Genomic DNA, 17247 nt, shown 5'->3' with positions numbered 1-17247 from the left:
TTTTAATGACAAGATTTCTTGGGAATTGCCACCATGCACTCTAATTTCTATAATGTTCCCTCCATGATTTTAACCCTCCCTATCTGTTTTAGAACATAGAACATAGAACATAGAACATAGAAGAATACAGCGCAGTACAGGCCCTTGGGCCCTCGATGTTGCGCCGATCCAAGCCCACCTAAACTACACTAACCCACTATCCTCCATATACCTATCCAATGCCCTCTTAAATGCCCATAAAGAGGGAGAGTCCACCACTGTTACTGGCAGGGCATTCCATGAACTAACGACTCGCTGAGTGAAGAACCTACCCCTAACATCAGTCCTATATCTACCCCCCCTTAATTTAAAGCTATGCCCCCTTGTAATACCCGACTCAATACGCGGGAAAAGGTTCATACTGTCGACCCTATCTAACCCCCTAATCATCTTGTACACCTCAATCAAGTCACCCCTAAACCTTCTTTTCTCTAGTGAAAACAGCCCCAAGTGCCTCAGTCTTTCCTCATACGATTTTCCTTCCATACCAGGCAACATCCTGGTAAACCTCCTCTGCACCCGTTCCAATGCCTCCACATCCTTCCTATAGTATGGCGACCAAAACTGCACACAATATTCCAGATGCGGCCGTACCAGAGTCTTATACAACTGCATCATGACCTCAGGACTCCGGAACTCAATTCCTCTACCAATAAAAGCCAGTACGCCATATGCCTTCCTCACCGCACTATTTACCTGGGTGGCAACTTTCAGAGATCTGTGTACATGGACACCAAGATCCCTCTGCTCATCCACACTACCAAGTATCCGACCATTAGCCCAGTACCCCATCTTTTTGTTATTCTTCCCAAAGTGAATCACCTCGCACTTAGCTACATTGAATTCCATCTGCCACCTTTCTGCCCAGCTCTGCAGCTTCTCTATATCCTGCTGTAACCTGCCACATCCTTCCTCACTGTCAACAACTCCTCCGACTTTCGTATCATCCGCAAACTTGCTCACCCAACCTTCTAACCCCTCTTCCAGGTCATTTATAAAAATGACAAACAGCAATGGTCCCAAAACAGATCCTTGCGGAACACCGCTAGTGACGGCACTCCATGAAGAAACTTTGCCATCAACTACTACCCTCTGTCTTCTTCCATCCAGCCAATTCCTAATCCAAACCTCCAACTCACCCTCAATGCCATATCTCCGTATTTTCTGCAGTAGCCTACCATGGGGAACCTTATCAAACGCCTTACTAAAATCCATATATACCACATCTACCGCTTTCCCCTCATCAACCTCCTTCGTCACCTTTTCAAAGAATTCAATAAGGTTTGTGAGGCACGACTTGCCCTTCACAAAACCATGCTGACTATCCTTGATCACATTATTCCTATCTAGATGTGCATAAATCCTATCCCTTACAATTCTCTCTAAGACTTTGCCCACAACAGAAGTGAGACTCACCGGCCTATAGTTACTAGGGCTATCCCTACTCCCCTTTTTGAACAAGGGAACCACATTTGCTATCCTCCAGTCTTCTGGGACTACTCCTGTAGACAAAGAGGACATAAAAATCAAGGCCAATGGCTCTGCAATCTCCTCCCTTGCTTCCCAGAGAATCCTAGGATAAATGCCATCAGGCCCAGGGGACTTATCTATTTTCACCTTTTCCAGGATTTCCAACACCTCTTCTCTACATACCTCAAAGCCATCCATTCTACTTATTTGTGCCTCAGTATTCTCATCGACAACAATGCCCTGTTCCTGAGTGAATACTGAAGAAAAGTATTCATTCAGTGTCTCCCCAATCTCTTCCGCCTCCACACGCAACTTCCCCCTACTATCCTTGACTGGACCTATTCCTACCCTAGTCATTCTTTTATTCCTAACGTACCTATAGAAAGCCTTAGGGTTTTCCCTAATCCTATCTACTAAGGACCTTTCATGTCCCCTCCTTGCTGCTTTTAGCTCTCTCTTCAGGTCCTTCCTGGCTACCCTATAACTCTCAATCGCCCCAATTGAACCTTCACGTCTCATCTTGAGATAGGCCGCCCTCTTCCATTTAACAAGGGATTCCAATTCCTTATTAAACCACGGCTCCCTCGCACGACCCTTTCCTTCCTGCCTGACAGGTACATAATTATCAAGGACACTCAATAGTTGCCCCTTGAACAAGTTCCACATATCATTTACACTCTTGCCTTGGAGTCTACTTTTCCAAGCCACACATCCTAAGTCATGCCTCACCGCATCATAATTTCCCTTACCCCAGCTATAATTCTTGCCCTGTAGTACACACTTATCCCTCTCCATCACGAGTGTAAAAATCACCGAATTATGGTCACTATCCCCAAAGTGCTCACCTACCTCTAATTCTAACACCTGGCCTGGTTCGTTACCCAGAACCAAATCCAGTATGGCCTCACCTCTTGTTGGCCTGTCTACATATTGTGTCAGGAAACTCTCCTGCACACATTGAACAAACACTGACCCATCTAACGAACTTGAGCTATAGCTTTCCCAATCAATATCAGGAAAGTTAAAGTCCCCCATAACAACCACCCTATTACTGTCACTCATCTCCTGAATCACCTTCCCAATCCTTTCTTCAATGATTCTAGGACTATTAGGAGGCCTGTAAAAGACTCCTAACAGGGTGACCTCACCTTTCCTATTCCTAACCTCAGCCCAAACTACCTCAGATGGCAAGTCCTCATCCATCGTCCTTTCCACCGCTGTAATACTATCTTTGACAAGCAATGCCACACCTCCCCCTCTTTTACCCCCACCTCTGACCCTACTAAAACATTTAAATCCCGGAACCTGCAACAGCCAATCCTGTCCCTGTTCTAGCCATGTCTCCGTAATAGCCACAACATCGAAGTCCCAGGTACCAACCAACGCTGCAAGTTCACCTACCTTATTTCGTATACTTCTTGCATTGAAGTATACACACTTCAAGCCACTTCCCTGTTTACAGGCACCCTCCTTGGAAATTGATGCCATGTTCCTCACCTCCCTACACTCCAGGCCCTGCACCCTGAAGCTACAATCTGGGTTCCCATGCCCCTGCCGAGTTAGTTTAAACCCCCCCCAAGAGCACTAGCAAACCTCCCCCCAAGGATACTGGTTCCCCTCAGGTTCAGGTGTAGACCATCCTGTTTATAGAGGTCCCACCGTCCCCAGAAAGAACCCCAGTTATCCAAAAACTGGAACCCCTCCCTCCTGCACCATCCCTGAAGCCACGCATTTAATTGTTCTCTCTCCCTATTCCTCGAATCTCTATCACGTGGCACGGGTAACAAACCAGAGACAACAACTCTGTTTGTTCTAACTCCAAGCTTCCAACCTAGCTCCCTGAAAGCCTGTCTAACATCCTCAGCACTCCTCCTACCTATGTCGTTGGTGCCAATGTGGACCACGACTTCGGGTTGCTCCCCCTCCCCCTCCAGGACCCGGAAAACACGATCAGAGACATCACGTACCCTTGCACCTGGGAGGCAACATACCAAACGTGAGTCTCTCTCGTTCCCACAAAACCGCCTATCTGTGCCACGAACTATCGAGTCCCCAATTACTACTGCTCTGCTCTTCTTCACCCTTCCCTTCTGAGTAACGGGGACAGGCTCCGTGCCAGAGACCTGAGCCCCGTTACTTACCCCTGGTAAGTCATCCCCCCCACAAGTATCCAAAACGGTATACTTGTTCTTGAGGGGAATGGCCGCAGGAGGTCCCTGCACTGGCTGCTTCCTCCCAGTCCCCCTCACTGTCACCCATCTATCTGCCATCTTTGGAGTTACTACTTCCCTATAACTCTGATCTATGACCCCCTCTGCCTCCCGAATGATCCGAAGTTCATCCAACTCCAGCTCCAGTTCCCTAACACGGTCTTGGAGGAGCTGGAGATGGGTGCACTTCCTGCAAGTGTAATCGGCAGGGACGTCGATGGCATCCCTCACCTCATACATGTTGCAGGAGGAACATTGCACTGCCTTCACTGCCATCCCTCTAAAGCTAACTGTTTAAACAAAAACTGTGTCTAAATAATACAAGCAAAATTCAGCACTTACCTGCTTGCCACAACAGGCACAGAACCCTCTGCAATATCTGTGGTCAAGCAGGAAAGCTGCTTCAGTTGGCATAATCTTTCCTTTCCCTCCCTGGCTGAAATAAAGTGTTCCATCTGGCAGTCTGGCTGCAGAACCAGAAGGTTCTGCAGGCACAGAACCCTCTGCAATATCTGTGCTGCTCTAACTCTGGCCTCCTATATATTTCCAATTATAACACCTCCATCTTGGTGGTGATGCCTTTCAGTTGCTTATGTCCCAAGCATTCGGAATTCCCTCCCTCCCTAACCCCTCCACCCATCTCTACCTTACTTTCCTCCTCCTGAGACACTTATTAAAACCCACCTCTATATCAAACCTTTGGTCATCTGACCTAGTATCTTCTGTGCTTCGGTTCATACTTACTTTTATAATGCTTCTGTAAAACAGTGTGACATGTTATTACTTCAATGCAGTACACAAGTAAGCTGTCCGAACTGAATCTCGTGTAGTTATAGAAGCAGAGGTCACTTTTTTTAATTTGGCGTATCTCTGACTGTTTTATTGTCTCAGAAAATTCCACAATTTTAAAGCAACACAGCAGCTTCAGCAGAGAAATAAGACTGTCGGCTCGTTGTGACTGACCTTGAGTGTGATTTGTTGTCGATTGGGTGTGTTTTTCTGGTTCTGCAGCCAGACTGCCAGATGGAACACTTTATTTCAGCCAGGGAGGGAAAGGAAAGATTATGCCAACTGAAGCAGCTTTCCTGCTTGACCACAGAATGTAACTGATGATAAGTCAGAGGAAGAAGGCGAGTAGTCCTCTCCTGAACCAAAGTTGCAGGGCAAGGCAGTGGTGAGGATGGCAGAACTGAAAGCTCCTGCAATTTATATCAGATGGCATGTGACTATAAAGGTTAAAAAGAAACGAAAGAACTGTGGATTCTGGAAATCCGAATCAAGAACAGAAGTTGCTGAAAGATCTCAGCAGGTCAGGCAGCCTCTGGAGAGAAAGCAGAGTTAACGTGTCTGGTCTAATGGCTCTTCTGCAGGACTTAGAAAGCTTGTGATCAGTGACCTACCTTTTTGGGGGGTGGAGGGGGAAGAGAAATCAAATATTTGCAGCTATGATTTTTTTTCTTATTGAACAGTGATTCTCGATGACTGGAAGTGCTGACTTTGAGCATTTTACGATTTGTTTGTTTGTAAGGGAATTGAATTAATGTTAACTGATGTCGTCATTCAGCCCAAAGCACATCAGCTGTCAGTATGTTAATTGAGTTTGGTCTAATATTTGGCTTGACAATTCCTCTAAGCTATCTTTTACTGTTTCCTTCCTGGCAACTGGGCTTGCCATTTAACTAGTTAAAGTAGAATGAGCACACACAAAAACTGAAGGATATTGTTTAATTCTTGGAAGTTGAACTTCTGAAATGGGTATTGGTGGTGAAATTCTTTAATCCATTTTAATAAGTGCCAACATTATCTTAATCAGCTTAACGGTAAGAGTAATGGTTTTGTGTGTGTTTTTATAACAGCCCGAGAAATGAGTGATGAGGAGAAAAGACATTGAATGCTCTCAACAGCCCTTCCCTTATTAGAATGTCAGGTATTTTCTAAGGAATTGCCTGTGCTTGAATTGCAATCATGCCTCAGCCTCACTAGGCTAGACAACTGCAGAGTGGTGGTGTTGGATTTTCCTGGCTTCTAACCTTATTGGAACAAAACTGACGACTTTGGCCCATGACTGTCACTTTTTTTCATCTAAACATAAACCCCTATTAGGAGTAGGGAGAAGATGGCAAGGGACAAAACCATGTAAGGATTAATCTCTGGGCATTTGTCAGTGACAATAAAGATGAAGGGTGAGCAGTGTCATTAGGAAAAACAAATATTCTGTCAGCTAATCATGATTTTTTGATTTGCGATGGTTCTTGCAGGTGCCACAGGTAACCTATAACTATTTATCAAATAGAAGTTACCATTATTGTACCTGCTTGGTACTGTTTCTAATAGGTGGATGCACAGTGAGTATTGTATGTAAAAGAGGAATTTTATTAATATTCTCAGTTGTATTCCTGATCATTTAAATATGTTTAACATATTTAAGTTTTTCTGGAGCGTGCTTTAATTTAAAGAACAAAATTCTCATTCGTGGAAACGTTGGTTTCTGAGTGATTAGTGTTGCAATAAGGACAGCAGCAAGTTGTTTTGTTTTTGTTTGCTTCTGAGACCTGCTTGTGTTTGAGGGAGAGGTCAGGCTGAAACAAAGCACCTACTTCAGCTGAAACATAACTTTGCCTGTTTGGAAATTGTGGCTGATTGTCCATGAGTGTGCATTGCTTATTCAAATTTATAGTTACAGTATACAGAAGACTGTGTCTTAAAGCTAGCTCTGTGTTTATTCAACAAATGCGAGCCAGATGCTTGTACGAGACATACAATCTTTTTGGCACTGGAAGGGTTATAGGAGGAGATGTTATAAAAGTGACAAACAGGTGCAACACAAGTCTGTTTCCAGATTCTCAGTTGGGTGACTCAGCTTTGAATCCTGGCTTTGATTTACTGTTTGCAGTTGTCCTCCCAAGGGATTATTGACTGGTGTGCCAATTTGACCAGGTGTTTGAGGATAAGGGGGAGCAGGTTATTAAGAGTTATGGCCTGAAGACTGGTCATGTGTGTTGCCACCTGTTGGCTAGACCAAGCAACTGAATTAATTGATACGTCCCTGACAGTTGAATCATGTAGACCTGGGTCCTCAATTGTTGAAGATGGAGGGCTTTGCCACAAATGCTTCAGGAATTAATAAAAAGTTTTAAAGTCCGTGCTGTGAGAAAACTGTTATATATAAAGTTGCATAACGGTGTACGTTTTCATGTATTCTGCTCTGGTTTGACATCCCTTGGTCTCTTGTGCTCAGTACTGAAACTAAGCACATTTCACCTTTAACACATTAGAAGCATTAGTGTTGTCCTAATGTGGGCGGCACGGTGGCACAGTGGTTAGCACTGCTGCCTCGCAGCGCCAGAGACCCGGGTTCAATTCCCGACTCAGGCGACTGACTGTGTGGAGTTTGCACGTTCTCCCCGTGTCTGCGTGGGTTTCCTCCGGGTGCTCCGGTTTCCTCCCACAGTCCAAAGATGTGCAGGTTAGGTGAATTGGCCATACTAAATTGCCCGTAGTGTTAGGTAAGGGGTAAATGTAGGGGTATGGGTGGGTTTCGCTTTGGCGGGTCGGTGTGGACTTGTTGGCCCGAAGGGCCTGTTTCCACACTCTAGATTAGATTTTTTTTTAAGATTAGATTAATCTAATCTAATCTAATGTCCCCTGTGGTAACTTTTCTGTACAGGGGGTAACATCATATGGGATCAAAACATAAATTAGCTCTTCTTCATCTGTATTTTTAGCATTTCACAGAATTAACTGGTCTCACTTTAAGAGCAGTGAACTTGGACAGTATGAATAAAGTTAAATACTGTTTAAGAAATGATATGGAACACACTGGCATAGGAAAGAGGAGGAAATCCAGTATTGCTTTCCTTAAGTTTTTTTTTTAATCCATTCATGAGATGAGGCCATCACAGGCTAGGCCAGCATTTTTGATCACTCCTGGTTGCCCAGAGGGTACTTAAGAGACAGCCAGGTTGCTGGAGTCTCATGTAGGCCAGACAAGGTAAGGGTGGCTGTTCCCTTTTCTGAAGGGCATTAGAGAACCAGATGTGGCTTTCTGACAATAGATTCATGGTCTTCGTTAGACTCTTAATTCCAGATTTTTTTGTTATTGAATTCTGTTTCCACTATCTGCCATAGTGGGATTTGAACTCCGGTCCCCAAGATGTTATCTGGGTCTCTAGATTAACAGTCCAGTGATAATACCACTAGACCACGCTTCTTGCAGGTGTGTCTTGTGCACCTCTTGGTGAGCATGTTTCACTTATTTGCTGCTTGATGCACTAGAGGGGGTCATTTTTGCTCGTAAATGTATATTTGCACCTCATCAGGTATTTAAATTTCACCTATACAATTTATAGGTGATGGGGGGGAGAGATGAGGAGTGGCCGAAGTCTCTGGTCGACCTAATAGTGTTTTGTTGTAGAAATATTATATCCTGACCCATGAAGGGCATTAGAAACATTAGTTTGAGTATTGCATTATGTTTTTGGAAACAAGACATGTTACATTCAAAGTTTAAAATGTTCCACATCTGTAATGAGCCTTTTGTAACAACTATTCCTCTATCAAAAATGAATTTTCGTTTTGATCACAGGCACGTTGAGCAGTGGTTATATGATCTTTTAAAAGTTCCGAAGATTTCTATTGCGCAATAAGTGTGAAATTCTTCAAGATCACTCTTTGCTTTTTGAAAGCTGTGTGTCAAGTATCAATCATTAGGTAACACATTGCATTTTCTCTTTCAGATTTTCTCAGTTACTTGCTGTCACCAAGAGATGCAAGAGCAGAAATTACACTATTGCTACTAGCCTGCTGTTACAGTAACATGGACTTCCTTACGACACCTTGATCTGGCGAAATCTGACTCTGCTGATGTTCGCATCACTGCTGCAAGAGTTAAAAACCAATTTAAAATTTGCAGACTCCCATTGGAACGGTCAATAGGACTGCCATACCAGTACCTGGTGTGGATTTTTCAACATCAGCTGAAACCTTTTTTATTCAGTGGAAAAAATGACTAATAACACAACAAGCCACCATCCAGGCAATTCTGTTGCCGAGGGCAACCATGACAGTGAATTTGGCTGCACTGTCGGAGATCTGCGGGCCCTCATGGAATTGCGGTCTGGTGAAGCAGTCCATAAAATCCATGAAACGTATGGTGATGTTCAGGATATCTGTAGAAGATTAAAAACTTCTCCAGTAGAAGGTAAGCTGCTTCTCTTGTCTGTATTATATGTACTTGTGAGCAAGTTCATTCTGTATTGACTTAAAGTTACTGTTCTTTGAGGAAAAATACAACTACAGCAAGTAGTTCAAGCAACCTAAATTTGGATTTTTAATTCTGCATTTAAATGTTATTGTTTTGATGAATTGCATGGTGAGGTGTACTGGGGAAAAAAAAAACTTCATTGTGCAGTGGCCTTAGTAACTGACTATCTCATTGTATCAAGGTCCCTTCCAAGATCCATGTATCTTCCGCCTCATACCTTCCTGCGATGTTTCTACTTTACTTTATTGATCTCTCACAAGAGTAGTTTCGTGAACACCAATTAATGAACTTGAGCACTTGGGAAAATCTTATAAATAGTATGAACTTTTTGCTTACATTCAAATAGACATTGCATCTCCTATCCTGTTGACATTAAAGTGAAACCTTTTTTAATAAAATGTATGAATTCTGGACTTTGAAATGTCATTTTGCAAAGCATCTGTATGGAGATGACACCACAATTACTCCTCCTAATCATTATTCAGAAGATAGTTGAAGAATACTCAGCATTATTCACTTGGCTCTGCAGATCTTTGAGTTAAGGATGGCCTTGTAAATGGTTAATGTCTGCTTACTGTGATGAACGAAGCTTAATTGGTTTAGCATGTGAGGTCTGCACTGATCAAATGCTCTGTTCCGTGCTGAGCTAAAACAAAAGATCTATTTTAAAGTAGAAACTATACCTGCTAAGGATTCAATTAATTGATTAGACGTCACCAGACGAGAGACAATAGTCATGACTGAAGCAGCACACAAGAGGTTAACAGCAGTCAATTACTGTGTGGCAGATCTGCCATATGTTTTTTGCAGGTTTTGAGATTTTTTTGTTTAGTGTCAGTATATTGGCTCCTGTGGGTTCAGGTCTTATTCTAGGCTTACATCTGTGCAATCCGGAGGTGGTGCTGAATTGTTGGAGGTGCCATTTTTCAGACCTCCTCTGCCTACTTGCTCAAGCATTTAAAGTGCATCACATGGTATGAAGGGCTGTGAACTCCTTGTCACCAGCTTCCTGAGTTTAATTTGGTGAGATATCTGTTCCGGATCTGCCAGTTTCAACTCTCTTGTTGACCATTAAATGCTGGATCTCATTGCAATGAAGATTTTTTTTTAAGCAGAAGCTGGTTAATATCAAATTAGCTGCATTTTAAATTTCATTTGGCTGATTCATGCAATGATACTGACCATGATCCTGCCATTAGCTTATCACTTTATTAACTTGGGTGTACGCTGCAGAATAGGTTGATTCTTCAAAGGTTTTGCAAATCTGTTTTAATATTCACTTGTATCCTGTAATAAAATGCAGGAAATATAAAAGATGTTCATCAGCATTTGTAAGGGAAAAATAGGTCTGATTCTCGAGCTTGATAATGGGGTGAGGGGGAGCTCTTTCAAGCATGAAAGTGTTTGGGAGGGATGATCATTTAAAAAAAATAACAAGCAGAATAAAAGTCAAATTTGCTGTAAGGTTTACATTTCTAGGATTTTGTTTGATTAACCTGTAGACCAGGTGAGACTTGAACCTGGGTCCCCTGGCTCAGAGAGAGGGGCACTACCACTGCACCTCAAGCTTTAATAGGACCCCAGTGAAACTGACAAGTATTCCTGTCTGGGGTGCGAGCCCAAAACAATGTTTTACCTTTTTTTTTATATAGCCATTGAAATAACTCATTCTCCAGAAAAATGACCTATGTGAACTGATTTTTTTTAAAATTTATTCCTCCGACATAAGCTTTGAAAATGTTTAACTTTAGGAGGGAACAACTCTGCCAAATTTTGGACAGATTGTGTAAATACTGTTCTCCCATTACTTTTTTATTTAATGTGACCGATCTTTTGGTTAAATTTTCAAATCAACTTACACTTGACCTGTGCCTGAAGTGATATTGTATTTTTCAAATTTAAAATAGAGATAAGCAAATCTCCTAGGATTTACTATCAGTGTACTGGTGTTCCATCTCTCCCCTCTCCTCTCCGGGCAGAGAGAGCACACAAAATGCCAGTAATTTACTTATTTCCTCTCCCCACTCCAACACACCCCTCCACCTTCTGCGCAATACTTCTGAGCTAAGCAGTATTCTTCTGTCTTTGGGTTTTTTTGTATCAGTAACTTTATTTTTAAGAAAACACTCCAGTTTGAGATCTTTGGCTCTCACCAGATTGAAAGTTTAAATATCAATTTGTTGGATGAGAGTTCTGTGAAAATTGGCTCATAAACTAGAGGCCTCTTAACCTAATGATTGGGGAAATTATCCTCAACTACTGAAATGTTTTTGTGAAACAAAAAAGGTGAAATTTACTACCAAGTTTGTTATAGTTTGGAGGACCTCTGCATTCTGAGGATCTCTTCAGAAGACAACTTGCAAATATGTGGTTTAATGCCTATTTTAATTTTAAAATATTTTTGCTAACAACCCCAGTAGTCATTCGTTTAATTTATATTTGCTTGTGGCTGTGAAAGCAACAAAGAATTAAAGAAACACGGCTATAAAAGGCTAGAAAAAGTACCAATTTATGTTGCATCAAATTCATTCCTTGCCCCCCTTCAACCTACATTTATAAAGACAACCTGAATGGAAGAGATCACTTTCGTTTTCAGGAAGCATGTTTTTCATTTCAGTCTTACTGGCAGTCGCTCCTTGTTGGAATGTTTTTCAAAGGTTCAACATAGTTCCAAGCTGCAGAATGATCCCATATGAATAATCCCTTTTTCCTGACACAATAGGATGCTTTACATATGAACGAAGGCAGGAAAAGGAAAAAACGCTAATAATTGGAGATGGGCCAGAAGTGAATAAATATCATTCCGTCTTTCCCTCTTTTTATAAGCTATTCGTTTGTAACATTAGCACTTCTGGTGCAAGGTCATTTGACCTGAAATGTTGGCCCAATGTGTCTCTTTCCACTACTGTTACATTTTTGATTTTTTGAGCACATTTGCAAGATGGTTGGGAGGGAGTCAGGGGAAATGGTGGATTTGAAGATATCCCTTTCATATTTGGGATGTATTTTGTATTAAGGCTTATGCTTCCACTGAGAGTTTTAGTCAATGTGTAGATGTTATGAACCAAGTAAATACTGATAGATTTAAAATCTAACTTTGGATGGTGTTTGGGTCTTTATTTTGGATTTTTAGTGAAATTTTAGAAATTATACTGGAATTGGCTTAATTGGAAGAAACTCAAAGTATGCATGAAGGTTTTTTATAAAAAGCAGTAGTATGAAGAGGTCACAGTCGAGTGTTCTAAAATGTTGAGGATCGTCACTCGTTTAATCATAAACAGGTTACTAAATTTAAAATTTGATTGTAAATCTAGAAGGTATTTAAAATATATTAGCAAGCCTCTAAAGAGCTCATTAGGTTTTGTTTCCCTTCCCACCAGGTAGCAGAGATGTCAGATTCTATTAAATGTACCTTTCCTAAAGCTGAACAAATAGCTGCTAAAATTTACATTTTGACGGGCGCAGACTGTTGAGCTGAATGCAGCAGTTCAGAAATTAAGGCGCTGAACAAATTGTTTCAATCCAGATGTTTCAAGAAGAATAACACAAAGTGGAAACATTGCATTTTATTTTGGCTTATCCCCAGTCTGGGAGAAACTTTGGGTTTATTCTGTTGACTTTTGTCTGTAGTTTCTCTTGTCCTTCAGAGACCAAACCAACACAATGATAGAACATTTCACATCATTAAATGAGATCTTCAGTTTCCTATTTGTAACACAAACCCATTTAAAGGGGTAGCATCAGAACAAAAGTTTTTTTTTCAAAAAACTGTTGACTTGTGCCAGATTGCAGAATAGACTGTTTACTGCCTGAATAAAAAGCTTCCTTGCAGCAGAGAATTATAATGGATTATGGATATTTAATTTAATGAGGAAGTAGATGTTTGACTTTTAACCTTTGCCCTACCACCTCATAAAGATCCTACTCTGTACTCAAAATTAACTTTTTCCTCTGTGACTCCTTTTTAGTTTTAGAATGCCTCCAGTCACTTGCTGTTGTGTAAGAGCTTCAGGATCCTGGAGCAACCTTCTGATGTGCAGCTTCATGACACCAGCATAATTAGCCGAGTGTGGACACTCTACTCTTGACCAATACACCAGACAGCATCCCGTTAGACGAGAAACATTTGAGAGGAGACATTGACATGAACACATGATGAAATAAGATTTGGTTCTTGCCTAATATAACTATAGGATATCTCGATTACTGTGTGCAGTTATGATTAATAAGCCTGAAGACTGTTTGCCTTCTCCTTGACGAGTCTGCTGTGAACCTGAATTTATAATGCGGCATCAAACAACACGTTAAAAACTTGCCAGAAATGTTTGTTTAAAAAGGTTCATACTGAAATACACAGGATGCTAAGGTGGTGACAGGCAGCTTGCTTAGAGGTAATTTTAAGAAGCTGTTAGTTTTGTTTATGTTCCAAGCATGCTCTGGTTGAGAAACTTGAAATTAATAATACCAGAATGTGTGGAATTAGAGGTGCAATAATTATCTTGAATTGTAGAGTTGGAGGAGGTTTGAGGTAAGGAGAGTTAAGGGCAATTGGCGATATTTAAGTTATGGTATGACCAGGCTCCAGACAGAATAAATGGATGCAACAGCTCTACTGTAACTACATTATACTTGAAAGTGGGTTACATGTTGATGTATCCATTTCATTGTTCCTTTTGTTTATACATCCATGTATTAATATCTTTCAACTACTCATGATTTGAACTTCAATTTGTCATAAGAAAGCTTTAAATCTTTTTGGATTCCTCCTTAGTTACATTAATCTTAGCAGAGTTTTGAGATGGAGTAAAGTTGGTATTACTGAATCATTGTCCTTTACCCTATCCATTAAACTTGTTCTAATGAAAAGCATTCACACTCTATCACCCTGTCACCCCACTCCTTCGACTTCTCCAATTCTCATTTTCCACTTGGGCACTGAGTGAGAAGCTTTCAAATTTCTGTTACACTGAATACAGAACAGATTAATTCTTGCATTGTGAACCATGAATGAATGTTCAAGACCCAGTTTGATATATAGGCTATACTGTAATCTGTTTTTAGCAAAACCTATTGCTTGAGGTCTGAAGAAGGTAATTCTTAATTGCTTTCCATGCAGAAGGGAAATGAAGATCTCGTTTACGTTTCCAGATATTGTATGACACGCATATAGTTTTGGAGATCAAGGTTCTTTAATTTCCCACCAGTGATTAAATCTTAATTAAATTAAAGCCTAGTCTACAATGTATTTACAAGGTCTGCATGTGCTATTGTGCATTTATAGCTTGTTGGAGCTGAAGAATTTGAGCAATGCTCTCTAAGTGGATAGTTATTTAAGATTAAGTTCGTAAACACTCATTCCTCCAATTCAGTCAAAGAACCTTTCCATAAATGAGGAGAGAGAGTGATCTCTAACCAGTTTCTAGATGAGTTAACATACTTATGATTTTAAAGTTTTCAATGCTGGAAACCCTCTAGCAGGCCTCGTCTTTGGAGGGAAGAGAGATCGGATTAACACATCATACCGATGATTTTCTGTGAGACCTGAATTGTTGACTGTCATTCTTTGCATAGCTGCTGCCTATCCTATGTGGGTTTCCTGCACCTTCCGTTTCTGTTTCAGATTTCTAGCACCTGCAGTAGCCTGCTTTTCAATGTACCTGAGTTTAGTCTTCCTTCTCACTCTCGCTACGGGAAATGCCTGTTAGTAAAGCTGATGAATGGAATTAGAGTTAAAACCTTTGTAGTTGAGTTACAACATGGAGTCTATGATTGAACATTGCTGCTAATAAATTTTGTACCAGAAAATATCTATCTCTTTCGTGTAATAGGTATTATCAGCTTGTTGCAGTACCAAACAATGATAGCATTCCCAATATTTGGATATGTCATTGTTAAGAATTCAGCATTTGGACTGCTAAGTTCAAAATCTCCCTAGAAAGGTCAGACTTAAATACAACAAATTGCTTTTAATACTTGCCTTTCTCCAGTTCTGACGACATGACCTAACCAGTTGTTTTGAAATTACTGCCAATTTAGGTATGTCTTGCCACATTTTCTTAGTGCATTGTTTTAATGTCAATATCATGCCTTGTGGCAAGTGGGGTATTTAAATGGGCTCCTCACAGAAGCCCTGTGACATCTTAAGTTTCTGCTTTTTCAAAGAGCTATGATATGAAATTAACAATATTAAAGGAAACAAAGCATTGCATTTTACTTTTGATTTTTACTTTATCCACAGTTATTCGAAGGCATCACTGCAAGTGTATGTTGGATTTTCTGGAGCTACACAGTTGCTTGTAAAAATGCTTTTGTAGTCTAACTTTTTTTTTATTGAATGACTGCAGAATATTCAATTGTTTCCAAAGTTAGCTGAGGAACATGGCAACCATAGATGGAATGCCACGCAAGTATTCCAGGTAAATATTTCCAGTCATTGCAAAGGGAATTGTTATTACTATGGCTGATGTAACATTGAAGAGCAGGTGACCAATTCTGCTATCCTGAGCATTTCTATGTATACACGGCTCTAACTTGGCTGCTTTCTGCTTGTCGGAATATCTAAGAACAGAAGTGCAAGGTTTTCAAAGCTGTGTTTGTACATCTGCCCAAACGGAACTGGACAGCTGGTGGGGGGAGAAATATCGGAAATGCCGGAAGTGCTCAGTAGGTCAGGCTGTTGTGGAGAGAACATCCAAGTTAAAGTTTTGAATTGGTACCTTTTTTTCTTTCTGTCAACGCACTGAACAGGAGATGTCTAAAGCCAAGCTGAATCTTTGTAACTCTATTTTAAATATCACAGTGCACATGGCTGACAGTCATATAAATAGTTCTCTTGTAAGCACTTGTTTGTGAAACGGACAATCACCTGATGAAGGAGCGTCGCTCTGAAAGCTAGTGTGCTTCCAATTAAACCTGTTGGACTATAACCTGGTGTTGTGTGATTTTTAACTTTGTTTGTGAAAGGTTGTGGTAGGACTGATTTATTAATGTTTTTTCCATTATTGATTCTGTAGTAGTTTATGTCAGAGTATTGTAGATCTGGCCAAATGCTGTTGTAATCATTAATCAACCTCAGTCTTTCTATCTTCCTTTCTGTTTTTCTTCCTGTCTGTTTCACTCACATTCTCTCATGCTCTTGGCAAGTGTCTGGGAATCTAGCAGGAAAACTTGTATCTGCAGGTGGACAAGTCCAAATTTTAAATGGAAATGGTTGATATTAATTTCACTGCAGGCTCCACATAATTGCACACAAATCTAAGCTTGAGCTCTCCTGTAAATACATTTTGTGCATTTTCTGTGTAACTTTGTACTTTAACCTAGTTTTCCTTGAGTTAATTACAATCAAGCTAATATTTAGTTGCTAACTGGTTTCTCTACTTGGATTTAATCTAAAATAAAGCAAACTTGCTACGTGTTGTATCCTGTCTACTGATCACTTATTCGTTTGACCGTATACATTGAAAGTTAATGATATCTTGTATTTATTAACCATTGTTAATTGGCAGAAATAACCTGCTAAAGTTTATCTGTCTCCAGAAGGTTAGAAATCGTACAACAAATAAATTTTGGACTGTTTTAAAATGGTAGTGAACCAAGTTATTTAAAGAACATTTTGGATATTCAGACAATGAATTGAATTTCAAAATTTAGAATCAAAATTTGAGAGAAAAACCAGTTAACAAGGGCATTGAAAATGCATGGCAAGCATTTTGAGTTAATTTCGAGAGGAATTAAAGTGTAAAGTTGTGTTAAAATGAAGAATTTTAATTGGACCATGTATAGTTCCAATCGCACATAATTAGGAAATGTAGAAGTGTTAGAAATGGCACAAAATAAAGGAAAAGATTGTGAAGGTACATCTATTAGAAAAGATGAAACAGCTCGGGACTCTTTTTTTATATTCAGGAGTTATAATGCTGAGGGATTACCTAGAAGGGATTTTAAGAATATGAAATTATCTGATCTAAATGGATATTTTCACTTTGGACAGACACTAATAAATTCAGTTAATGGTACAAAAAAAATCTGTAACCAGAAAGTGGGAGAATGTGGAACTTGCTGCTAGATAGAACAGTTGATGCAATTTAGCATTGATACCTTCTTAAGGGGAAAAGGCTTATCCCTGTTCCTTTTTTTTTTATGTATAGTAGTGCCATTTAGTATCAGGTTAGTCCGTCACTTGGAAGGTCCCTAGCTTTTTTTCTAGGGTTCCAGCACCTATGTTTGAGACTCTGGTATCTCACACACCACAGGCTCCAACAAATA

The 17247-nt window shown here is 40.4% G+C and overlaps 1 protein-coding gene across 8 annotated transcripts in view; it reads left to right on the top strand.

The window, feature by feature from the left end:
* LOC122563116 (plasma membrane calcium-transporting ATPase 1-like) overlaps positions 1–17247 on the top strand; it is a 391378-nt gene that overhangs the window by 236313 nt on the left and 137818 nt on the right. For all 8 annotated transcript variants that reach the window (XM_087973527.1, XM_043716559.2, XM_087973531.1 and 5 more), the window contains exon 2: positions 8456–8919. In XM_087973527.1, the coding sequence (XP_087829653.1) occupies positions 8724–8919 (196 nt within the window). In that variant the 5' untranslated portion in view covers positions 8456–8723. The remainder of the gene's footprint in view (positions 1–8455; positions 8920–17247) is intronic.

Source organism: Chiloscyllium plagiosum, unplaced genomic scaffold (genome assembly GCF_037043375.1).
Source record: "Chiloscyllium plagiosum isolate Xiang-an unplaced genomic scaffold, Cpla_swu_hap1 HiC_scaffold_26, whole genome shotgun sequence".
NCBI classification, from domain to species: domain Eukaryota; kingdom Metazoa; phylum Chordata; class Chondrichthyes; order Orectolobiformes; family Hemiscylliidae; genus Chiloscyllium; species Chiloscyllium plagiosum.
This window is presented reverse-complemented; position numbering and strand designations above follow the sequence as displayed.